The sequence below is a fragment of the Trichophyton verrucosum genome, assembly GCF_000151505.1.
Source record: "Trichophyton verrucosum HKI 0517 chromosome Unknown contig00440_1.f1.exp, whole genome shotgun sequence".
NCBI classification, from domain to species: Eukaryota; Fungi; Ascomycota; class Eurotiomycetes; order Onygenales; family Arthrodermataceae; genus Trichophyton; species Trichophyton verrucosum.
Genome location: NW_003315332.1, coordinates 15,010 through 39,565, shown reverse-complemented (window position 1 = coordinate 39,565; position 24,556 = coordinate 15,010). Strand labels below are relative to the sequence as shown.

Sequence of the window (24,556 nt, the reverse complement as noted above, 5' to 3'; positions counted from 1 at the left end):
AAACTTCATGCATGTCGCCAACGACACGGGCCCTTTTCCCCGTAACATCTAAGCTTGTCGCAGAATGGAGGACACAAACAGCAGTACGCTCGTGGATTGGCCGGCCAGTTTCGTTCGGCAGGGGTTGGTTATACACGCACGCTACACCTAACTCCAGAGTGACAACTTTACATATATTCCAGATACAACTTACGATGCAGGCAAACAGACCTGGCCTCGACGGAGAACAGATGATAACGGAATATTTTACGACCCAAAAGTCAAAAATAGTCAACATGACAAGAGCATACGGAGGGGCTGTCTGATCCTATCCATCTATCTGGCTTCGGAGTAGCTACACTAAGTAGACTCAACCCTGCGAGGTTGGTTAGTCAACTGCCTGCCTGGGCACTGGTAGTGAGGGCATCGAATGGCTATCTAACAGCCCGTGGAATGCGCCGAGCTATCAACCAGCACAAAGCGGAAATCGACATCTATCAACATCGACAACTCAATCAGGCAACGCCAATAACTGCCCAAAATAGTCAACTATATTACTTAGGACCCCAAAGAGTCATCATCGTCGACCAAAGCAGGACAGGCCAGGAAGACAGTCTCAAACAATGCATGAAACACTTGACGCCCGTCTGTCTGCACGATGTGATTGGGCCTGCATCTTCCCTTCACGCTTGACCAGCAACGAATGATCTCACCCGCAAGGCCTGCATCTTCAGATTGGCGCCCTCACCTGCATCCAGAGCAGGCATGATTTGGCCACTGTGGATCACGTCTTCTTCTGCTTCCCTTTGCTTTTTCCGCCTTCGCTCTCTCTTCGCTCTGCTCGCCCTGTGAAAAGAAGAAAAGAGGAGGATTTGCTGCTATTCTTGTCAGGGGCCCTTGTAACATCATCGCAGATGTGAGCGCGTATTCTTGAACGCAAGAGGTCAGACCAGCTTCCCGCCCATGGGTTGCTTCCTCGAAATAGAACGCTTGCGTTGATCCATGGCTGGCGGTTAGGTGCTCAGCGTCCTCTCTCGGCCAGTCGTTTGTCATGGGCGAGCTCACGACGGGACCGCTAACGCATCAGCAACCGCCGGGCCCAGGGGTGGACGACGGGAGACAGGCAGAAGACAGCCTTTTCTTTGCCTCTCGAAGGTTCATGCTGTCTTTCCCCAAGAGGCGCTGTGAGGGTATATATTCATGCACCACACACTCCCCTCCTTGCCTCCTGATCTCTCTGCCTCCTCCATTTCTTTTATATCACTAAAGCAGGTTCTCTTGTATTATTTTCTTTCCGTTCTCCTCCTTCGCTCTCTTTGGTTGCTTCTTCTTCACGAGAACTAACCACATGCCTATTCCCTCCCTCCTTTTGCCCACACATACATAATATTGCATCAGAAGGCGTTTGATACGTCTCACGAGTCTCTTTACCTTTATCCATCTTTTATACATTTATTAGATCTCATTTTCCCCCATACCACATAAAAGCATTTTGCATTTTGGTTTTTGGTTTTTTTGGCCCTGGGTTTATCATCGTCGACTTTACTGTCCGCTGTATCTGGAATACTCCGCCGGCCGTCGGTTACACTTCTTGCAGAGATCTGAATAAGCCAGCGACTTTACCCCCTGCTTCTGCTTCGACGAGGCGTCCATCGAGACCTGGCGACGGAAAATCCGTCTTTGCTCTTCTCAGCTTGTCTGGACATCTGAGTAAGTGCTGCCGACCCCTGGCGTTTGCATGCATTCCTTTTCACTTTTTTTTGCCCCCATCACGGCCGGCCGACGGACAACCCCATACATCTACATGCAGGCATGCGGACTACCCCCTGTGTGGCTGTCGGCCGGCCGCCTCTTCTTGCATGCATTCTCATTCATCCTTTGAGCGCCGGCATAACTAACAGATGCAGCAGAATAACATCATCGATCCGCCATTACTTGCTACTTTATTTTACTTTACACCGCGACTCTCTACGGGTTGCCCTTTATTAGCCTGTCTGCTTTATTCCGCTGGCCGGAATCCCCTGAAAGCACAAAACTGCTAAGCTTCTTTAATTTACAACATTATATCCATTTCCAACTCGAACAACCCCCCTTTATCTTCCTACCACTCTACATCTAACGATACCGGGTTGATCTCAAAAAAAAAAAGAGGGACGCATTTTACGAGCAATACCAACTACTCCTGCTTCTACTCCTGATATCAAAATGGCGAAGTCCAACGTTGCTCTTAACCGTGCAGCTCTCAACGAGTTCATTTCTATGCCGGTTTCATGCGAAATGATATCTTACTTGGCTAGGCAATCATCTATGGTTATTAGATGCGAGGACCGTGCTATTCGAGGACCAGTCACCCAGCAAGGAACTCTCACACCGCCAGCGTCTCCCGATCTCAAGGCAGCTGACGAGCCTCATCTTCCTCCCCTGCCACCATTGGAGTCGTTTATCTTCTCTCTTGTTACCCGTTCTCATGTCGAGGTCCCTACTCTCATGACATCTCTTGTCTTCCTAGCACGTCTAAAGAACAAGCTACCGCCAGTGGCCAAGGGCATGCGATGCACTTCCCATCGTATCTTCCTCGCTGCTCTCATTCTGGCTGCCAAAAACCTCAACGACTCGAGCCCAAAGAACAAGCACTGGTCCAGATACACCCTGGTCAAAGGCTATGAGGGTTTCGGCTTCTCCTTGCCAGAAGTCAACCTGATGGAACGCCAACTTCTCTATCTGCTCGACTGGGACACCCGTGTCAACGAGGAGGACCTCTTCATCCACTTCGAGCCCTTCCTTGCTCCCATTCGCAGCCACATCCAGGCTCAATGTGACATGGAGATGGAGCGTGAGCGTGAGCGTGAGCGTGAACGAGAGCTTGCCGTACGTGCAGCTCTAGCTCAAGCATCTCGTGACCAAAGCCCTGCTCGTGGCCCTAGTGACTATGGTATGCAGGCCGGCATCTACGATTCTCCCCGTTCAATCGCGGACAATTCAAGTGACCGCATCGCTCGTCATAAACGTCGGCAATCCCTGCAGCGATCGGGTCGCTCTATTTCCCCGCCTTCTGTCCTCGACCTGCCTGCTCTCGGTCATGCCGACTCCAACCACGGCTCCTCGTCCCGATCTTCCAGTTTGGCTCCCAGCTCCCGAGGAACGCCGGCCAGCATCAACACTGCCTCATCCTTCCATGAGGTTGTTGTTGCCGACGGTAGCACGAGCCCTAGCTCTTCTCACCTGGCCTATAGCTATGTCGACATCCAGATGATGCGCCCCAAGCCCAAGAGTCATGCGATCCACTTCCCAACCGAGATACAGCCACAGAAACGTGCAAAGACCGCAGGATCAGCCACCGGAGGAATCATTTCTAGATTCTTCGGCAAGGCCCGTCCCGTCATCTAAACCTGAGATTCCTTTTTGTTCCTTTTCCTTAATTTTCCTTTGTCAAACCATACCAACCTCCTACCATCCATTTCCGACTCCTCATTCATACATCTCATTCCTACATCCCCAACACACTCCGAGCTGGACTCGTTAAACATCCAGCTGCCCATTACCATGGCATGAGCACAGAACACAGGCTCTGATCTGGCTTTCCTATCATATTTTCCTATCTTTTTTTTTTTTCCCTCTTTGTTTTCCCAGCTAATGTACTCTGGTGACATGCATCTAAAAGGCGCTGATTTTTGGGGTTTCATGCATTTTTCTCATTCGTTTCGTCGTTTTTTAGAGCAACACTCGCTTTCTAGTGCTCTTTGACCGAACATCCGTGGATGTCTACGTGTTTAGCATTACTACACTCTTTCCTTGGTACACTTCTTACAGATTTAATAGGTAATCTGATCTAGATGAAGTGATGAAGTTTTCTGCTCTAGCTTGCCTTGTTTTACATTTACAGATGCACCTGACCAATCGATTGCATGGCTCTGGTGCTGGTCGTCTTTTTGGGAAGAGTGTTATATATATAACCGTATAAATGTTGTATATCTCTAGAAACCCTGTAGCCTCTTTGGTTCCGTGAAGGTAACTAGCAGGGCCATGTATATAGTTGGTTGCCTTTTTGAATGAAATAGCATCCTTTGTCGTTGGATATATCTTGGATATCATGGCTATCGGTTCTATTGGTGCAGTTGAAAAAACTCTTTGCAACGGCACTGGTCCGCAGTATCGAAGCATGCGGTGGCCGTATAGACATGGTCGAAGTATAGACCCAGCCCCTGTTTGCCCCCAAGAGCTGCCGCAACCCGTCACAGCCCTCCATGGTCGTTTGTAGGCGGTCTGAAGCCTGCAAGATGACTGATGTACTCAAGGATCAGCGGCTTAACAATGATGAGACAGGTCATTCTGGTGATGGTCCCCCAACGGTAGGGCTCAATAAAGAGACGAACATGAAACTTGGGTATTATGGTCCGGGTATATTTTTGCAGTAGTAGTTGTTGTTGTACAATGTGTCTAGAATACAGTGTAAAAGATAGAAAAAAAAAAGTTCAAACAGCCTTCGCTATGGCTATCCCATACGCTCAACACCTGCCCGAGAGTGTCACATTAGCTTACCCGAACAGCATAGAATGTAGTAGGGGAGAGAAGAAGAACAAATTGCATACCACGGCCAACTAATAAGCCTTAAAATCATCCCGCCACGCCGCGTCCAATCATGGGTAATTTAACGCTGATATATCTGAACATCAACCCTCATGCAACTTTTTATGAAGAATTGTTCTTGTGTTCAATTGGCAGGCTCATGCCGACTCTCCTGGCAGTCAACCGGACTCGTTCTTCCTGGTCCATGTCCGCTCCGGGGTTATATCGTTCCAGCAGCGTAACATACTGTCTCTGGGCCTTGACATATTGCGCAAACTGTTCTGCTTCTTCCAGCTGCGCCCGAGCAGCGTCGGCGTCGGCGGGTGCGGTAGAAAGGTGCTGGCGGATCTTGGTCTGGAGGGGAGACGGCGAGCAGCGCGGCCGGGAAGGCAGCTCGCGTAGTATGGCCCGGTACACCGAGCGAGTCCTCGCTGGCACGTTCGTCATGCTGACTGAGCTGGCTTGATCTTTCTCCTCCGTCTTTCTCTCTCTCTTCGTCTTTCTTCGTCTTGTTTGTTTCTTTCCTTCGTTCGACTTTTTGGCAGGTGAAAGTTATATTTAAAAGAGCACTGGAAAGAGCGCAGCGGCTTGGCGAGGCTCTTAAAGCGGCGGCATGAATCGACCGTTTTTTTTTTTTCCTTCCTTTTTTACCTTTTCGCCAGCACAAAAAGACGGCGACGACGAGGGATGCATTGGAAGCAGATCCAGGCAGAGGCCGTCGTGAGAGGAGGAAGAAGAGGAAGAAGAAGCTCAGCTGTACCTGGGTCATGAGGCGGAGCTGATGGCCGTGTCGTGTCAGGTCTGCTCCCGGGAGCAAGCAAAGTACCGGTGTCCAGCTTGCGGCGTGCAGAGGTAGGTCCTCCCCGGGCAAGACGACGAAGACGAAAAGACGAAGAAGACGAAGCTGAATCTACGGGTGTATACTAACTATTGCCTGTCATAGCTGCTCTCTGGCGTGTTCAAAGGCTCATAAGACGAGCTGCTCTCCAGTTGCACAAGATCCTGCGTCCCAAAACGCTGATATACTGGGAGACGACAATGCGGTGACCGTCAACGACGCCGAAGCCCCAGCTACCTCTACGTCTACATCAGCTGCTACTGGCATTGCCACAGCTACGGGGCCTGGGCAATCGAAAGAGAGATTCTCCAGTCTTGAGAATTCGCCCAAGCTCCAGGAGTTATGGAGTCGATTCCCGAGATTCCGGGCTCGGTTGCGGGAGATTTACAGTCTAACACTGGAAGAGGAGTGGGTTGAAGAGGCGAGGCTGGACAACAGCAACGGACGGGGGCGCGGACGAGGACGCGGGCGAGGCAGGGGGTCACATTCGTCCAGAGGGAGGAACCGAGGCCCCTGGACGGCGGAGAAGGGCTTCAACCGCGGACTTGGAAGGGTTCGCAAATGGCGAGAAGCGTGTGACGACGATGGCGGTGCATCGAGACACGCCACCGGCGGAGCTGAGGATGAGGCATTTCGACGCTTTATTGCTCTTGTTATTGATATGGATATGGATAGGAATATGAGTAATAGGGGTCACGATATGGAAGCAAAAACAGGAACCGGCTAAGCGGCGCGTTACTCTAAAGACTGGCTGAGGCGAAAAAGCTACCAACCTGCCGGGATGTGCGCACCGTTTATGGTTTATGGGAGGTACCCTTAGGAAGACCGATCGCACCGTGTGCAGCCTGCGTACGCTCTCTTTACGTTTATACAGACAACTGACTGCTTAAATCCTGCAGATCGTGGGGTGTTATGAGAATGTTTAAAAAGGGAAAAAAAAGGTGTGTATGTGTGATCCTATACATAGCCTCACTCTTTCGCTTCTCGCCTTGGAAGAATGCTGTTACTTGGACAAGAAAATGAGAGTCCCATCCGATTGGACATGGCCTCGTCGAGACATGATCTGTCGTCTGACGCTGACATACAGAAGCGAAGGGGTCCGTTATTATTCGGGAGCGGAGATGCTGATCCCTTATATCCAGTTCCCAGGACAAGGACCTGCAGATGTGATCTCTTTCGTCACAAATGGCCCCTTTGGTCCTACCACACCAAGTGTACATACAGTATACAGACGAGTTGACACACCCACCCATTCTCTTGCTCCCCGCAAGTTTGCTAGATGGGGATCCATCCGTCTCAGGGGAGGGGAGTAAACGAATAACAAACCCGTCGAGGACCCGAAACACAGGTACCTTTTTTCTTCTCTAGCATGGTTTGAAACGCCAATGAATATAGATACAGGGGGTCCAACGGTCAAATGGAACTTCCCATTCTACACTGGGACAGTCACGAATTAGAGGGCAGATGGGCCTTCGATCTGGAGCCGAAGAGTGGGACGGCGGTTGGCTAGCTGCTTAGAAGACGGGGCGAGGCTCTGGGACTCGTCTATCCCGAACTGTCGACTCCACGGAGTCAACATCTCTGCATAAACAGACTACCGTCCAAGGCCACAAGACCATGAAGAAAGGAAACGAAAACAGGGCCAGCGTTTACCAAGAATAAGCTCGAAGCAGGCGACTCGCTCTCCCCTGGCCGCACAGCCTGGCAGCTGAACGCAAGCTGAATGGAAGGGTCCTTCCCCTCTGTTGCACACATTATCTCCGCCGGGCTGACCTTTGCCTTCTGTTGCCCCTGGCAGGATGATGGATGATGATGGATGATGCTGATATGAAAAGGCGTCTTGCCACCACTCGATCTATATTTTTTGTCTTATATTGCTATTATAACTCTACAGCATGACCAGGATTACTCCGTACGAAGCAGAAGACGAAGAAATTATATTAAGAGCGCCGGAGAAGCCCTCAACTCTATCCTCCCTGGCGAAATGCTACCTGTCTGATGTATGCGCAGCCAGCCAGCATTACCGCCTGTAGATCAAACGTAGACAAAACAGACAGCAGGCAAAACAAGCCCGTAGATACGATAGCAAGGCAAGGCCCCAGACACTGCCAGAGACGCAGAGACGCAGAAACGGCGAGAGACCTGTGAATGCGAGAGAGAAAAAAAAAGCAAAGAAGCGAGACGAGAGACAGGCCGAGATGTCCTTCCAGCGTTTTCTGCTTCTTGTTACAGACGAGGAAGAAAAAAAAAAAAAAAAAAAAAAAAAACAAACATCCTGGAGCGTCTGCTGTCTCACTAAGTAAAAAAAACCCCCATCATCGATCTGCTGCGTCGTTCGCCGCTCGACTCCGGCCTGGCATCTCGACTCTATCTGTCGATTTCTAGTCATATATATATACGCACCTCCGATCAGCCGTTCTCGCTCTCTCCCGCCTGTGTCGACCCTGCCTGCGACGTTGTACCGGTCAAAACGCGGTGTTGCTTGTCTCCAACGCAGGGAAAAGGAAGAAGAAGAAGAAGAAGAAGAAGAAGAAAACACAAAACACAACAGGAACAACTGCCGCCGCCGCCGCCGCCTGCTGCATCTTCTGCTTGCTTGTTATCTATCACCTGGGTTTGCCTCCGTCGTCCCGCGAGAGAGCAGCAGCAAGCAGCAGCAGCAGCCGGCACACGGGAAGCGACTCTCAATTCGGCGGCTGGCGATGACGAGCGAGCATCACTCGCAGTAGAACAGCGCCGGGCTGGCTTAGGGGAAGAAAGACGACTGCATTGAAGACTCCTGCGGGAGACATGCAGCAGTGATCCCGTTGCCCCCTGCCATCAGACGGGCTGCGTTGCGACGAGCACACGCAGAGACAGACAGATACAGCAGAAACAGCAGAAGACCAAAGACGGACAGACAGACAGGAAGACCGACAGGAAGACGGCGAGAGAGACGCAGAGAGACTGCGCGCGCGCGAGAGAGAGAGAGAGAGAGAGCTCTACCTCAAACGCCTTCTGTCTCACACACAGACACCCACTCGAACCCATAACATACCTCTATATTATATATAACATATATTAAATTATATATATAGTATATATATTATGTCCGCCTCCTCCCTGAACCTCGCCAGGACACGGTCAACCAGCGCTGGGCGTGATGGTCTCCCTTCCGCACGTCCAGCTCGCCCGCCGCTCCAGAACCGAACATACTCGGCCCCCGTGGGCAAGCTGCACCTCCAGGCCGGCCGTTCGGGCAAGCAGGACGCCGCTGGGTTTACGGCAATCGCAGAGAACGAGGCGACGATGACGGGTCAGGAACCCGAAGACAAGGAGAAGGAGAAGGACAGCTCGGAGGAGGTATGCGAGATATTTTCAGATCTTTCTTCCCCCGGATGTGATATCCCGATGGTGTGCTCTTTTTGTCTGCTCCTCTCTAGCTCCGGACAGGGACTGCCCGAGGGCATTGGGGCAATGCGAGATCTATAGACAATATATATCCCCCTCGAGAGAGACCCCCCCGGCTAACTTAACGGCGTGTATAGGCTGCTACGTCTGGACACCAGCTGCCGCAGGTGAATCTAGCAGTGGTGGGAGCTGCGGGCGTGGGCAAGTCGACGTTTGTCAAGTGCGCGCTCGACCTGAAGCAGACGCCGCTGGTTCGGTCCTCGATCAAGAAGATGTCCATGGACGGAGCTATCTACGTGGTCCGGCTGCTGGAAATCGCCATCCACAAGATCACCCTGGACGACCGCGGCCGCATCGTGTGGCCCAAGTGTCTGGGCGAGCAGGCGCTGTCTCCCATCGACGGGGTTCTCTGCCTCTTCGATTCGACCGATCTCCGCAGCGTGTCCCAGTACCCACAGGTCCTTGGTAAGACCCAGCCTCTCCCTCGGTGTCGGTGTCGGTGTCGGTGTCGCTCTCGCTTGTTTGTTTCTTTTCTTTTCTTTTCTTTTTTGCCCTTCTTTGCGTCGTTTGTTCTGCCTGGATTCCGCCGGGTCATCAGCGCTGCTGGTACAACTGCTGAACGGACGGAATATTATTAGATGCCCTTCGGAAGTCGACCAACATCCCTTTCCTCGTGATAGCCTGCAAATGCGATGGCCCTCAGAATGAATCCCAGCAGGACCCTTTAACCCTGGTGCAAGCATGCCGGTCACTACTGGGGTTGAAGGTGCAGAGAATCTCCGCCAGCCATCCAGAATCCCACAAGAAGTGCATCTCGACCATCCTACGAGCCATCATCATGCGCAGTGCTGGTATGTCCAGTCCTCTTTTTCTTCCTCTTCTTCTTCTTTTCCCCCCTCCTTCTCTTCTTCCCCTGCTCTGCTTGTCGTCTGTTTGTCCCTCCCCTTTTGTGTATATGTATGCGTCTGGGAAGAAGAAAAGAAGACAAACACCCACTCACTATGGACGGTATTGGACCCCGTCTTCCTTCTCTCTCCAATTCACCACGAGCCAGACACAGCCTGGAAGGCGAACATTCCAACCAAAGAGCGTCTGCCTCTGCCTCTGCCTGCCCGCCCTCCGTTTGTTCTGGCTCCCCTCGGGGCTTTTGCTGCTTCATCCCCCCTGTCTATCACGCTAAACTCGCTCCCGGCTTTCTCCACCCACGCCTCGCACCGCCCAAAAAGAAAAGAAAAGAAGAAAAATGCGAAGACGAGGAAAGACGACGAGGCAGGAGAAGAAGAACTCTGCGCTATCCCCCTGCTCTGGCTCTTATGAGTTCGAGTTTGCCGGCCAGAGTCGAGCCTTTAGTCCTTCTGCTCGTCTTCTGCTTCTTTTTTTTTTACTCTTTCCCTCCCCCCTGTTCTGGTTGCAGCCGACTTTTTCACCACCTCCCCTTTCTTCTCCAAGCATGATATATTCTCTTCAAAGCGTCCGCCCCCTGAACCGCTCTCACGCTGTCTTGCCGCACCGGCTGACGTCTCAATGCTCTCCCTTGCAGATGTAGCCTCTTCTACGACAGATCGCTTGCCTCTCTCCGCCTCTTCCTCTCCGAATCTCGCACCGTCCGGCAGCAGCAGCAGCAGCAGCAGCAACAGCAGCACTACTCTACTACTTCGCCAACCTGTCCCCCGCAATCGACCTCATACACGGGCAAGCTCCGAGAACCCCAGACCATCGACCAGCGACACCATCAGGTCTGACCGATCCGGCGGCGGCGGCGGTGGCCACGCCGATACGTTCAGCAGTTCGACTTTGGCCCCTGGCGCTCACGGCGGTTCGAGATATGCCCGTAGTAATTCCCAGCCCGTGCCGCCAAGAACACCACCCGGGAGTACGATATCAAACCGCAGCGCCTCAGAAACCATCGTCGAGGATTCGCCTCCGGGCAAAGCCAGGTATCGAAACCTGAGGACCACTTGGAGGCACAGCTCCGGCTCAGACGCCTTCAGCAGCTTCCTTGATATGGACGATGAGCTGGACGACTCAAGATCCGCCGGAAGCCCTTCAAGTCAGACGCAGCCAAAGGAGAAACAGGATGACACCGGCTGCACGCTTGACGAGTTGGTCGACAGGCTGCTCTCCTTGCCCTTGTCCAAACAGGATGCAAAATTCCCCGCCATCTTCCTCTGTCTCTATCGGAAATTCGCTACTCCCTTTCAAGTCTTAACTGCCATCATCACACGCTTCGAGCACATCAACTGCAGCCGATCGCCGTTGCTCACCCGTCACGCAGACCAGCTCAGATTCCTAAACGTCCTCGCACAATGGGTTTCGGAGTACCCCGGAGATTTTGCTGGAGCCAAAACCCGGAGGCTACTGATCGAGTTCATTGCCTCACTCGAGAAGAATATCGTCTTCGCCTTTGCTGCAAAGGAGATGAATTCCTACCTCGAAAAATTTGTGGAAGACGATGACTTATGCTGGGCTTACACCGACGAGGACTCTTTACCCGATTCTACCGACCCGTTTGTGGATACAACCTCAAACCGCATGTCCCAGTCCATGGGTAACTTCAACATCAGCGACATGGACCTCGACCTCTCCTCGCAAAACTCCAACCTCTCCACCACTTCCAGTGCAGACAGGGCCGGCAGCATCTCCAGCCAATCTTTTCGAACCCTGCTTACCGTTGAATCCGCCCAGCAGGAAGCCCAGAAACTCGAGCTTGTGCCGCGGAATCTTCTAACAAAAACCCAGTGGCGCATATTCATGGACATCCCCGACGAAGAATTTGCCCGGGAAGTGACCCGGATGGACTGGATCATGTACAGTTCCTTCCGGCCGCGCGAACTTATTCGACATGTCAGCTTGTCTGGTCCGAATAAGGGGAAATCGTCGGCATACCTAGAAAATGTGAACAGGATGATCAAATCGTTTAATCACCTAGCCTTTTTTGTCGCTAGTATGGTACTGCTTCGAGACAAGGCAAAACACCGAGCCCAGGCGCTGGAGAAGTTTATGAATATATCATTGGTGAGTTATTACGGGCTTCCGTTCGTCCAGGCTCACCCCCTTTTTATTATTTTCCTTTCGTTGCTCCATCCCTTTCCATATACAAGTTGTTCTCGGCTAATAGGAATTTTTCCATATCAAAGAAACTCCGCCAACTTAACAATTATAATGCGCTAGGCGCAGTTATTGCAGGGTTGAATGGAACGCCGGTTTCACGGCTATCACAGACTCGCGAACTAGTCCCTCCAACCCTACAGAAGCAATTTATGAGTGTAGTTATACTCATGAGTACTGAAAAGAGTCATTTTGCATATCGACTCGCATGGGGAAACTCCTTCAACGAAAGAATACCGTTCCTACCCCTCCACCTTCGCGACCTGGTGTCTGCAGAGGAGGGTAATAAAACTTTTGTCGGCGCGAACAACGACCGAATTAATTGGCGGAAATTCGAGGTGATGGGAGACGTCATTCTCTCCATCCAACAAAGCCAGAAAACTTCATTTCCCACGTATACCAAGCATGATATCACCCAATGGTTGATCCTCGAGGCGAAATTTGCAGGAGATGAAGAGGTTAGTTGTATCTGCCCTCCCCTCACCCTATAAGTACCATACACATTGATACTGACGGCACCCTGAAGGAACTCTACAGCCGGAGCATGCAAGTGGAAGCATCCGCTAGCGGCATCCCGGATCCAGGACGCAAACGGTTTGTATGGAGACGACCTTGAACTGATGATTGTTATGATAGTAATGTCCTTGATACGATCTATTATTTCTTGTAATAGAGTGTCAATATGGCCCGCCAACACACTTGATACAATTTACAATTTCCAGCGTTGGCTCATTTATCCGGGTTGGTTAGGAAAGGGAGGGATGTGGTTTTTACTCGTCAGGAGGAAATATTCTATTTTCATCACCACCACCATCATCATCATCATTTTACATTCCTCATATACCTAAATTAATGCCTGACATATTTCTTCCTCCGTTCTTCCTCCCCCGCCCATCCTTCTGTACTTTGGTTTCAGCCATACTCAAAGCAGATCTACCCCTGCCTATCTCCCCTTTTATATTGTTTGGTTTTCCACCTTGGTTGCCGTCCCGTCTGGACTGCCTTTACCTGTATTATTGTATACCCATATTTATGAACTGTGAAAAAAACTGCCTTCTACATGAGCTTCTATGTGTGATTTTCAAATGGACGTTAGGGGGTTTCTTTTATACGGACAGACATGTATGGATCCCCGCGTTGCTACAGGTGAATTTGTAAAGTCCTTGTGGTAATAATATATTGCAATTTACAAAGAATACAAAAAACGGTGATTACGCACTAACATCAACAGCCACAATGAGTAACTAAAGGAGCCATCCTGCCCTGAGTGTAAATGTGACGGTCAGCCAGGAAGTTGATAGCCCTTCTATTTATAGAGGTGCCACAGGAGTTAATAAGAATCAGCAGGTCAACATGACCTCATAATGGCACCAGAATGGTTCTTTCCTAGCCAATGTACAGGGACCCTAGGTCTTGATCCTCCAGATTCCATCGCCTTAGGGTATCAACCCAGCATAAGCAATACTGCTCATTTTTACGGCTCTAACGTAGTAAAATGTGAAGCCGTGTGCGGACGCTCAACGAAGCCAAATGAGGAGTACTGTTTTATGGACGTGTAATATGAGGCCTGTGCATGCAAGAAAGTCTACAGGTCATATCAACAATATCAGCGTCCGTCAACATCGAGTGCCTTGGCTGCTGGTATTCAGTGGTATTGCCTAAAGCTTTCTCCATAAGCAAGACAGGAGAACGAAATCCGTCAGAAGATAAATATATCCAAACTTTCCCCTGAGGTTCTGTAAATGCAGGAGTCTCCATTTCAAGTATTCCAACCATATGTTGACTGTTCGTTTTGAAGACCGTCTAAATGATGATGATCTTTCTGCTACCATATAAAATAGTAGACCGATGACATAATCTTATGCCCAGGCCCGGGCCCGGGCGGTACCACATCACGTGCACATAGGATCGTCATTATAATTTCCTATTACAGAATTAGAAGGCATAAAGTTTCGGATGGAAGAATTATTAACCTTATTATTAATGCTGAACGTCAAACTTCCTGCGGGCCAAAGAAAAGCTTTGAATTTGAAGACTCACTTCAACTCCCCGGATTTTCTACTGCTATTCACATCACCAGCAACGAGAGTGAATTACCATGGCATCACGGCCTCTGTCCCGTGTGCTTTCCAGGGCAGTGTCTAGCCCCTTGTCGGCCTCGAGACGGCAGAGCCCTCAGCTATCGTTACGATGGCTTTCGAGCGCAAGTAGACCTCCGATGGTTGTGCTGGCGCATCACCGGCCAACCTTGCAACGACATCACCAGCCTGTTACCCAAGGACGTACCGGCGTTCCTTCGGATAGGCGAACTATATTCATTGAGACGGATACCACTCCCAATGCCGATGTGAGTGCCATGTACCTCTTTATACCGATGCAAGCTGTGCTACTCGGAACTTTGATCTAATCCTTTTCGTTTATACTAGGCTCTCAAGTTCCGGCCTAACCACCCTGTCCTTCCTGAAGGCTTTCCGGTTTCCTTCCTTGAATACCTAACCCCACGATCTACCCTACAACCACCATATCCATCTCCTCTAGCGGCAAAGCTTCTCAACGTTGACGGTGCCGTATCGGTGTTTTTCGGCTCGGACTTTATCACGGTAACTAAGGATAGTGATGCTAATTGGGCCCATATCAAACCGGAAATCTTCAGCCTGATTACCGAAGCAATTACTAGAGGTGAGGCACTGGTAAACGTCGTTGATGTCAGACAAGGTAAAGAGGGAGCGGAGGGCGCGGAAGCGGAAGAAGCTGTACGATATAACGAAGAAGATGAGGAGGTTGTTGGGATGATTCAAGAATTACTCGAGACAAGAATCAGGCCCGCTATCCAGGAAGACGGTGGAGATATAGAATTCCGCGGATTTGAAAACGGGAATGTCCTGCTAAAGCTTCGTGGAGCTTGCAGAACCTGCGATTCGAGTACCGTGACATTGAAGAACGGTATCGAGTCTATGCTCATGCATTACGTGAGTTCACCTGCCTTATTCATTCCCGCACCTGCTCCTACCCCCACCGCCGGAATTCTGAACCCGCGTTGTTAATTCTTGGCGTTTTATGTACAGATTGAAGAAGTAAAGTCCGTCACACAGGTACTTGATCCGGAGGAAGAGATTGCCGCACATGAGTTCGCACAGTTCGAAGCCAAGCTGAAACAACAGAAAGGCCCGACTTCGTCGCAGGGATAACCTAGGTCTCTGGATGGAGTATGAGCTAATGTCGATTCAATATATGCATGCCATGATACCCTTCTTCCTTCGCCTGATCGGCCTTCCACAAGTTATTTCTCGCAGATTTCTTCAGCGTATGTACGACGACTCAGCCGTGCATACTTGCAGCCATCTTTAGACATGGTATACCTTTGCTGTATATATACGGTGCATAAGAGGGTTCTTGGCACCTTCTCAGCCAATGTACGCCTCCGTCGAGAAAATGGTGCACTTAGCATGTAGCTTTATGTTACATGTCCTAATATCTTTATGTGCAACCTGGACTTCCTCCACTCCATCCAATCACAAGCACACTCACATTTAATTGAGGCAAGCTGTTTGTTCTGTATATTTTAAATATAGGTGTACATACCAACATCAATGATAACAACTCATTTCCTGTGAAGCAATACTGTCCACCCTCAATGGCAATATACGTGCTATGCGGTAAATAGAACAATAGCCAAATTGTTGGAAGGTGTTCTATAATAGCCGTGGCACGAACATGTGGCTTAATTGGAATACTGCCGATCGGCTGGATGGACAAATGAGCTTCGAAGTAGCCCCCCGCGGAGGAGGATGAGCACGAGCAAGGGACATGGTTTGAAGAAAGTCCCACAGTGTGAAAAACGGAGTATGAGAGAGAGCCCCTGTCAACAAGCAATGAAGGTTCCGACTGCTGCTTTCAACAAGATGAGCAACGCCGAGCAATTTAAGCGCAGAGCAGAGTATTTCCATCCTCAAAACATATATGTATCTGCGGCGGATTAATGGAGGATAACTAGTTAGTAGGGCCGAAGAGACTAGGCCTTGTACAGAAATATTCATGTGTTTACTCTTATTCCCTTGAGCGTGGTGCGCGGTTTGGTGAATCATTACATCAGATGTTTTTGTTTACCATGAGTGACCAGGAATGACCGCGTAGCCAAGAGGAGAGATCATCTCTCCTGCATCGCATCGCCATGCTAAAGTTGTTAGCTCAATGAGTTTTCTTTTTGAGTGGACGGATACCAGATCTCGGGGCCCTTTGCTTTTGTATATTTAGCGTCCTGAAGCCCCCTTTGCAAGAGTGGAGGACCCGTATTCATTGCTGTCGATAGATGCTAGCTTCTGTATCCCTCCGATTTCCAATCCCGAGTTCTTTATTTGGGAAGGCAAGATGAAAGGTTGTCTCACCACAGGTGTAAAAGCAGGCGAAGATAACTAAATGGGGCGGGCTCTAGGTTGGCTAAGAAATCTGCTGGAATGCCAAGTGAAAAAGCGCGGTCCTCCTGGTGTACCGTGGGCGGTATGAGACCCGAATTAGCTGGTCGTTAATAATCGCCCAGTACTCCGTATCTTCCAGGTGAGGACAATGCAGTTGCATATTTGGCCGGAATTTGGTCGGGATACGGCTCCGTGCATCCCGCATGCCATCCCGCATGTTTGATGGAGGTGCAAAGTGGAGATGGATGGGCAGGAAAATCCCTCAAGAGGACGGAAGTTCGTCGGGTTAGATGGGAGGTTATACAACCTCGATGCAGAACGCCAGTTTCTTCAAGTCCTATCGAGTACCCGTACCTCCATACGTTGGCACATAAAATGTTGCTATTCATATCGTAAAAATCCCCAAGTAGTGTAGTGGTCAGAGTCCGGGAAACGGATAATGATCGAGAACCTCCATAGTGGCGAAAACTGAGCGAAGTAAGATAGAAGCATTATGCGGGGTGCAGGATGAGGGGGTCTGTCAGGCCGTGGGTGCATATGTGTGCCGTTTCATTTCCCATCGCAGAACATGGGCCCTTCCCGGTGGCTGCAGACCAGCTAGTTATGCAAGAAAACATCGATCCCCCCTCCATACTTTCTGGATGTGATTCGAGGCCATTGATCCCTCATACATGCTTCCAGTATCGCTTGCCTGATGCCCTCGTATAGATAATAATCGATATGGAGCCAACTGGAGATGCTGCAGCACCAAGTGGAGCGAAAACTTACTGCGCCGGCTAAATAACTCGTTGTAGAACCCGTTTTCTCTTCTCAAACATCCATGTCTGTCTGCTGGTGTTGTCCTGCGATGGGATCACTAGTACGCCGGCCATTGTTGAAAGCCACAAGGTTGCTCTCATATGGAATAGATATTCTGCGGTTGGTCCATCAACAAACTCAGCCAAGACTTGACCATGGCTCTGGACTGAAAAGTGAACCAGGATCAGGAGCAACGTTTTGCTTAGCGTAAAACTCCCTCGCCAACTCCTCCCCCTCCTGCGCCCTTATCTCTCTCTCTCTGTCTGGCTGTCCCACTCAAATCCTCGACTGTCCCACGTCTGAAGGGGGTGAGCAAGGGTGTGTCTCGACACCGTTACGCCGCATGGCATCCCAAATGGCAGCTGGGCGCGAGTGAAGAAGATCTGGGCGGCAGTGCATCCGTTGATAACATATATTAATAGTGGGCCTAAAATAATGAGGTCATCCCTGGACGAGTTGCAAGACTGAGCCAGACCTTTTTACCCGTCCTCCTTACAGTGTCAAAAGCGACAAGAAATTCTTTGTCTGTCCGCACTGGCTCGCTTGCCCTATTTTGGCTCTGCTCTTGGAGAGGGAGCTTTGGGCAAGCAGACCGTAGTTTAGGCCATCAAAGAAGGTTAATGGTGGATTTCGTGGGGCCAGTTAAGCTAGTTAACGAGTTAGTTTTGTTAGGTCAGTAGTTAACTAGTCAACGAGGTAGTTAACTAGCCATCTCCATATGAGTTAACTGGCTGCCCACAAGCAAGGCACAGAGGCACCGAGTAAAGACCACTCCGTACAGAGCGTGCAAGGAAAAAGGCTGGAGGTTGCTTTTACGTCAACCCGCCGACGTCAAAAAGTTCCCAGAAGGAGGCTGGACATGCCAAAAGAAGCAACACGTCATGTGAAGCCTCACGTGGCATGTCTTGCCCTAGGCCCAGGCCCGAAGCGGAAACTGAGGCAAAACTGAAATCGAACCTCAGCTTCGCGACGTCAACTCTTCAACTTCATCTCGTCAACGTCGCCTCTTCAACGCCGGGCTGCCCTTCACGCTTCACCGGCCGCGCGTCAGAGGGAAGGGGAAGGGGTTATTTTGGCTGGGGAAGTGTAGCGGCGAGATGACGCTGGATGCCCGCCGAACCTTTCGCTGCCTCGCTGGGAGACTTTCTCCCGGTTAGATACGTACTTTGGAACATTGAATTTTGGTAGCTTTGGAGGCGACTTTCTCTGTTGTTCCCTATGTACCGCGTTTGACTGTACATATACCTTGGTTCTGCAGAAAGTTAGCTGGAACTTAGTTAGGAATTTTTGGTAAATGAAACAAACAGCAACAACAAAGTGACCTCGTGGAGAGACCTGGAGTATGCTGGGTATAACTAGCTATAGGCGCGGAACAATATAGCCACCAACAACGATCCCAAATACCCCGTACTTTCCTCAAAATACGCTCCTCTGTGATCACAGTTGCACAGGGTACAGACGAGACGAGACGAAACGAGACGAGACAAGACTAGGTACGGAGTAGTATTCGACGTTTACTGCTTTCCTGGGCGTTTCTTTTTCTTCAACATCCATCCTCGAGATATCGGACCTAGGCACAGACAGATTCGCAACCTGAGCTCCAAGATCGAGTCTAGTTTATTTTATTGCAGCCACAGGTGCTTATAGGCCAAGCTGGGCCTAAAAAAGGAGGGCTTTGGCCGCTTTGACTGGAGACTGCTAGTTACCAGGGACCCTGAGTCCAAAGGACTCCACAAATAAACGGTTGACTTATAGCCCTCGAGCTGAGAAAAAGGGGGAGCTGGCCTGGTGAAGGCTGGATTGACAATCCGGCTTTTTCTTATTTATTTTCGCTTCAGGTAACTCCATCTCCCCTAGCCTAGCGCTGGCGCTGGCGCCAATTCCAACCTGACAGATGACTCTCTGATATAGCTATGGTTCTGGGTGTTAACTGAACCACTTTGTCAACAAAAACTGAGCCAGTTGGAAGGTTTTAGGCGCAGATCAAGAGATTCCAGACTGACTTTAGGCTCGAGGCGGGCCCAGTGTGCAAGGAATAGTGAGAGAACCAAGGAAAAAGAAAGTAGCAAGCAAGCAAGCAGACGGACCCATCATTCAGCAGCAGAAGGACGGAGCAGACGCAAGCAAGCAGCGCTGCAGGAAAGCGAAAAAAATTAAAAAAGACGAGAAGCTCGCCCACACCTCCCGACTCCGCTAAACTTAGTGTGCCACCATCCTCCGTCTTCTCATACGTCGTCGACATCTGGGGTTTCTGGAGACGAGACTTAGACTCAGCGAGCCATTCCAGATCTACCGCCGCCGCCTCACGCCACCCACTTTGCTCTGTTGCTACCACTTTCTGTCTGCTGTTTTCCCTTCTGATTCTCTACTTACGTCGTTCGTCTCCCTCTTCCGTTTCTCCTCACACACGACCATTTCTTCTACCTCCTCTCACCCGTCTCCAGCTTTACTACGTCTTCGACGACGATCCGCTGGCGAATGCGCTTCTTCTAGATAAGCCATCGTCAGCCGAAATCCACCTACCTGCCTAATCGTGGGCCAGGCCTTGCCAATCTCAGGACTTCGTCGGCTATTGAACATCTCTCGTACTTCGTACTTCATCACCTACCTCGTCCGCGCTCTATCCTCCCTCATCGCCTACCCCCCACGAATACTTCATACACTCGCTTTTCCCTGTTTCACACGGCACTTGTCCGTGAAAAGACGATTCAGACACCCGACGTCAGCTCACATCATCCTGTCTTGTCGCCTTGCAACCCCTCCACAACCTTATTTGACACGTCGCGCATTGCTAGACGACCTCAGTCTTCATCTACCATATCCTCGTCTTGTGGATGCTCGCCTAGACGTGGGTTGGGGAATATATTTTAGAAGCGAGAGAGGTTAATACCTGTGCCTATTTAAGAACTGTGTGTTCCAGCTCCTCTTCTATTTCGCCACTATCCACTGTTAATTATCTGTACTAATCCGTCATCGAACTGTAGTTCCCGAGCCAGCATCTTCCCTCGATATTACTCCCAGACAATAAACTGCAGTTTTTCGGACCACGGAGGCGCTCTCATCCAGCGCGTGCTCCTTGACCTTCTTATCCCAACCAACTAACTGTTGCGCAAGCCTCATCTTACCGCCTCCTCCACTTTCATCCCAAGATAAATATACTCTCTACGCTTTCGTCTCAGCACAACTGTTCTTTGGTAATTTCCTTGACGCGGGCTGCTCACGGTCGTACCCTATAGAGCTTCCCCAGATTGGGGGCAGACGCACGTGTGAGTGTTACTAGCCACGCGAATTTTTTCAACTCCCTTGTCGCGAACCTATCGCGACGATTTACAGATCGAGAGAACGTATTATTGACATCAAAGACGTCATACTGTGGCGTTATCAAAGATCGATCTTGAATATTTCAAAGTTGCCTGTTGAATATGTTCTAATCTACCTTCTAATAGCAGTTGAAGACCCGTCCGTCACCAACACATGCGAGCACCTCCTGCTTTAAATCCAGGGGTTTCTTACCTAGACCTTGGATAAACGTCATTTTACCTACATTTCAAAAACAATTCGACGATCTGAAATAGCTTCGGTCACATCACATTGTCCTGAAGCGTCATTCTTAAGAACTCTCCAAGAAACCCCGTCAAAATTCCGCTATCCTCCTCCTATTACCATTTACAGACACATTAATAAATATGGCTGGCTCAACTAAAAATGGCCAGCCAGTACGATCCGCCAGCGCTGCTTTTGCAAACACACCAGGAAACAGTGCATCCATATTGTTAGAGAAATGTCGACCAGGTATTCGCCGCTCGACACCCGATTCGGATGCCCTTGCTTCATCTGAGGATGAGGGCGATAATCATCATCCCGCTCAACACCAGCCAACACCTTTGGCAAACCAACGTCGCCGTACATCCTGGCTCAACGAAGTGCCCAGCACCTTAATGAGAAAGGCCTCACTCCCCGTCACCAGCACATTTTCGCCCGTCAGTTCCAATCCCACCACACCTGCAGGGGATCAATCGTCGTGGGGTACCGCCACGAGTCCCGGGGTCACCACATCAGTGAACTGGGGAAATACATCTGGCAACGGATCTTTCCCATGGGGTACAGGGATCTGGAACACCGAAAATCGAAAGGAACCACCATCTCGCATGGCTGAGGTTCTCCAGTCCCCAACGAGCTCTAACCCCCCAAATCTGATCAGTACTTCAGGAGAAGATCAAAGCGGGACTACAGCATATCAGTCGTCTGGGGAGACACCGATTCCATTTGCCATTCCACTTCACCCAACGCCTAAGACATACCGCTCTCAGTCATACTCAGTTGGACAGTTGGACCCAGAATCCAGTGGCATTCCCCCTTCCCTCACAACTTCAAACAAGCCCACCCCACCCATCAGTCGCAATAGACCTGCTGCACAGTACTCCTCAGTCCAACGTCGTTCCTCTCGACCCAGCTTGTTGGAATTAGGACATGACCCTGCTACCCTAGGACGCGTTCGGGAAGACGATGACGACATTAGCCCTAGTGGCATAGAACCCAGCAACAATAACTGGGCATCTAACCAAGCACGCACCATCGAACAGCTCACTTTGGAGAACGCAATGTTGCGTCAGGCTGCGTCAGGCCAAGCTGAGAGCACCAACAGATTCCGCGATCGTACCCTCTCATCGACATCTACCAACAACGGCTATTCCATGGCTCAAACCCACAAGCTTCACCCAATTCAAGGCAGTGTTCCAGAAGAATCCGATCTAGCCGTAGAAGATTTGGAAGATGTGGGTGGCTTTGCAGGCTACAGCTCCCGCAATAATGCCCGCAGACGTTTCAGCGAGCATTCAACAAACTTGGAAAAGCAATTTCCTACCTTTGCGTCATTGGAGAACCGCACCTTGGAAAACATCAAACGAGCTCAGTGGCAGAGCTCACTTGGTTTTGGCAGTATTGCTGATGTACCTCAGAGTCGCCGCCATTCTTTCGCCGATACTTTGACCCGACATCCATCGTCTTCCTTCCCTTCGTCAAGCGAGACTCGAGCATCGGCTGGTTCGACATCCTCCCTTTTAACCCGCGATGAAGGGAGTTTCCCTGAAAATGGTCTAAATACCTCATCTGCCGAAATTGGTAAGTGCACTGCCTCTATCAGATCACATAAAAATACGGTTATGGGGTGCTAATAGGCGTTTGATAATAGCTCCATATATATCAGGACAAGACACTATCCCAACTTCTGGAATTCCAACCTCTCTTCACCAAGCTTATGTCATGCCAAATGCTTTCGGACGCCAGCATGCTGCCCTTGGCCAGCCTCATCAAAACCAGCAGTTATTCATTGTTACTTTCAAGTGCTACCGTGCAGATGTCTTCTATATCCAAGAGGGCACTGGTTTAGAAGTAAAGACTGGAGACCTCGTGATTGTCGAAGCTGATCGCGGAACTGATTTGGGTACTGTTGCCCATGCAAATATCAGCTGGGCAAGAGCCAAAGAACTGAAGGATCACTATGCCGAGGAGCATTACAAATGGTTGATGCTGTTCTCGCGTCAGAATCAAGGCAACGGCACTGGGCATATCAATCCTGGAGCTCCTCCATCTCTGGGCGGTGCACCAGGCAGTGCCGTCGGTGGCATGGGCCCTCAGTCCCAACACACATCTCAAGAACCTCAAGCTGCCGAGATAAAACCCAAGCTGATCAAGAGACTGGCTCAAAGCCATGAGATCCAGACCCTTCGTGATAAAGAAGGAAACGAGGCCAAGGCCAAACGCGTGTGCCAGCAGAAGGTTGCTGAGCATCGTCTCAATATGGAAATTCTTGATGCTGAGTTCCAAATGTGAGTTACTTCCCTATGTCTTATCTCGATAAATATATGCTGATTGACACAACTGCAGGGACTGGAAGAAGCTTACATTTTACTATTTTGCCGATTCCTATATCAATTTTAATTCTTTGGTTACGGACCTATTCAAAATTTACAAGACGCGTATCTGGATGTCTGCTATCAATCCTGCCTCCTTTGTGACTCCATCCACTGGACTACCACCTCCACCAGGCTCTGGGATGATGGGATATGGGCAGGATTCCCACACTGATCGACGTCGACAACATGAATTTGGGCAATACGGCGGCCTTAACCAAGGAATTTCTTCTCCATATACTGACCCTACCCGAGACCATATGCAACCTATGCAACCAGGGATGCGTCCCCCTTATCTCGACCCATACCATACATTTGGAATTGCTAGACAGCCTGACGCTGGATTTGGAGCTGGAATTCAACCTCAGACCGACCCATTTTCTTCATACCAACAACCACACTACACTATGATGGACCCTAATGCCCCTGACTTTAGCCGAACTAACGGTAACGGGGCCACCAATAGACCCCAGAACGGCCACAATGGCCAGAATGATTGGACAAACCAATTCAATGGCCTATCACTTAATTCTTAATGATATATTTACTTCCGGCATCGGCATCAACTTAGCTCTGCCCATGGATACATTCCAACGATCCATTCCGCATCGACCTTTCGCTCGTTAACCCCGTTACTGCGAAAACATGATACCAGACTCCGCCCGTCTCGCACTATGGCATACCCAACGGAACATCGTTTTTTAGAATTGATAATTTGCAACGGCGTTGTCGGAGATTGTGAATATCTGCTGTTACTTTCTCCGAGATTCAGCAGCCCTTTCCTTGGAAATACCATCTAGAGGCTTGAAGGCTACGAATAACGGCCCACCCACTCACACATACACCTTCCTGGGTCCCGTATACTTCAGGAACCATTTGAACATGGTTCAACCTGCTCTTTTTCCCTGCTTACAATCGAATACCTTCGTTTCTTTACATACATTCTTGCATTAAGCTGCCAGCACAACGAAAGTTTACGACAACCAAGTTTAAGAGGGGGACATACTCATGAAAAAAAAATAAGAAAAAAAAAAGGATACAAAAAGAAAGGAAAGGTGTTACGATACATACAGTCTTTATGGGACCCTGTTGTTGCTGCTTCTAGTTCCTGTTTTTGCTATTATGGTACAATTTGTTTCTGTCACCGGTTGGTCATTGTTTAGCTTCTTGTTAAAATATTTTTAACCCCCTTCTGTTCCTTCAACTTCGCCCTCCCTGTTCCCCTTCATAGTCTTTCTCAATTTGATCCCCTTCTTCCTGTTCAATAGTAACACCTCTTTCTTTCTCCTATTCTTTTGCACCACCGGTTTCCATCTGATAATTTTTCCGTTTTGCAAAAGTTCGATAATACAAATTACAAGACAAGAGAGAATACGGCGAGACCAGAAATTGCTATTACATGCTGGGGACTTCTTTTTCTTGTTACTTTTAAAGCGTTTTTCTTTTCGTTTCTCTTTTTGAATTAGAAGGGTATTCCAGGTGGCATTTACACTTCATCAACCAGACAGATGAACTAAATTATACAAACGTTCAATTCTACATGTCATAAA

At 49.7% G+C, this 24,556-nt stretch overlaps 8 protein-coding genes across 8 annotated transcripts; 7 read left to right on the top strand and 1 right to left on the bottom strand.

The window, feature by feature from the left end:
- Positions 1-2,184: 2,184 nt before the first annotated feature.
- Positions 2,185-3,366, top strand: TRV_05647 (uncharacterized protein; the record flags this gene model as incomplete). The annotated part of the gene is made up of 1 exon (XM_003020247.1): positions 2,185-3,366. The coding sequence occupies one exon, from the start codon at positions 2,185-2,187 to the stop codon at positions 3,364-3,366; it is 1,182 nt and encodes a 393-aa protein (XP_003020293.1).
- A 1,399-nt stretch (positions 3,367-4,765) lies between these two features.
- TRV_05646 (uncharacterized protein) lies at positions 4,766-5,314 on the bottom strand (the record flags this gene model as incomplete). The annotated part of the gene is made up of 1 exon (XM_003020246.1): positions 4,766-5,314. The coding sequence occupies one exon, from the start codon at positions 5,312-5,314 to the stop codon at positions 4,766-4,768; it is 549 nt and encodes a 182-aa protein (XP_003020292.1).
- Positions 5,315-7,278: 1,964 nt separating this feature from the next.
- On the top strand, positions 7,279-8,112 carry TRV_05645 (uncharacterized protein; the record flags this gene model as incomplete). Its single annotated transcript, XM_003020245.1, has 3 exons — positions 7,279-7,383; positions 7,417-7,682; positions 7,881-8,112. The coding sequence occupies 3 exons, from the start codon at positions 7,279-7,281 to the stop codon at positions 8,110-8,112; spliced, it is 603 nt and encodes a 200-aa protein (XP_003020291.1).
- Positions 8,113-8,470: 358 nt separating this feature from the next.
- On the top strand, positions 8,471-9,411 carry TRV_05644 (uncharacterized protein; the record flags this gene model as incomplete). Its single annotated transcript, XM_003020244.1, has 2 exons — positions 8,471-8,725; positions 8,911-9,411. The coding sequence occupies 2 exons, from the start codon at positions 8,471-8,473 to the stop codon at positions 9,409-9,411; spliced, it is 756 nt and encodes a 251-aa protein (XP_003020290.1).
- Positions 9,412-9,514: 103 nt separating this feature from the next.
- On the top strand, positions 9,515-10,090 carry TRV_05643 (uncharacterized protein; the record flags this gene model as incomplete). Its single annotated transcript, XM_003020243.1, has 1 exon — positions 9,515-10,090. The coding sequence occupies one exon, from the start codon at positions 9,515-9,517 to the stop codon at positions 10,088-10,090; it is 576 nt and encodes a 191-aa protein (XP_003020289.1).
- Positions 10,091-10,297: 207 nt separating this feature from the next.
- On the top strand, positions 10,298-12,497 carry TRV_05642 (uncharacterized protein; the record flags this gene model as incomplete). The annotated part of the gene is made up of 3 exons (XM_003020242.1): positions 10,298-11,788; positions 11,875-12,339; positions 12,408-12,497. 3 exons carry the CDS (start codon positions 10,298-10,300, stop codon positions 12,495-12,497), a joined length of 2,046 nt encoding a protein of 681 aa, XP_003020288.1.
- A 1,482-nt stretch (positions 12,498-13,979) lies between these two features.
- On the top strand, positions 13,980-15,069 carry TRV_05641 (uncharacterized protein; the record flags this gene model as incomplete). Its single annotated transcript, XM_003020241.1, has 3 exons — positions 13,980-14,228; positions 14,308-14,850; positions 14,947-15,069. The coding sequence occupies 3 exons, from the start codon at positions 13,980-13,982 to the stop codon at positions 15,067-15,069; spliced, it is 915 nt and encodes a 304-aa protein (XP_003020287.1).
- Positions 15,070-20,780: 5,711 nt separating this feature from the next.
- TRV_05640 (uncharacterized protein) lies at positions 20,781-23,542 on the top strand (the record flags this gene model as incomplete). The annotated part of the gene is made up of 3 exons (XM_003020240.1): positions 20,781-22,215; positions 22,286-22,922; positions 22,981-23,542. 3 exons carry the CDS (start codon positions 20,781-20,783, stop codon positions 23,540-23,542), a joined length of 2,634 nt encoding a protein of 877 aa, XP_003020286.1.
- Positions 23,543-24,556: the final 1,014 nt, after the last annotated feature.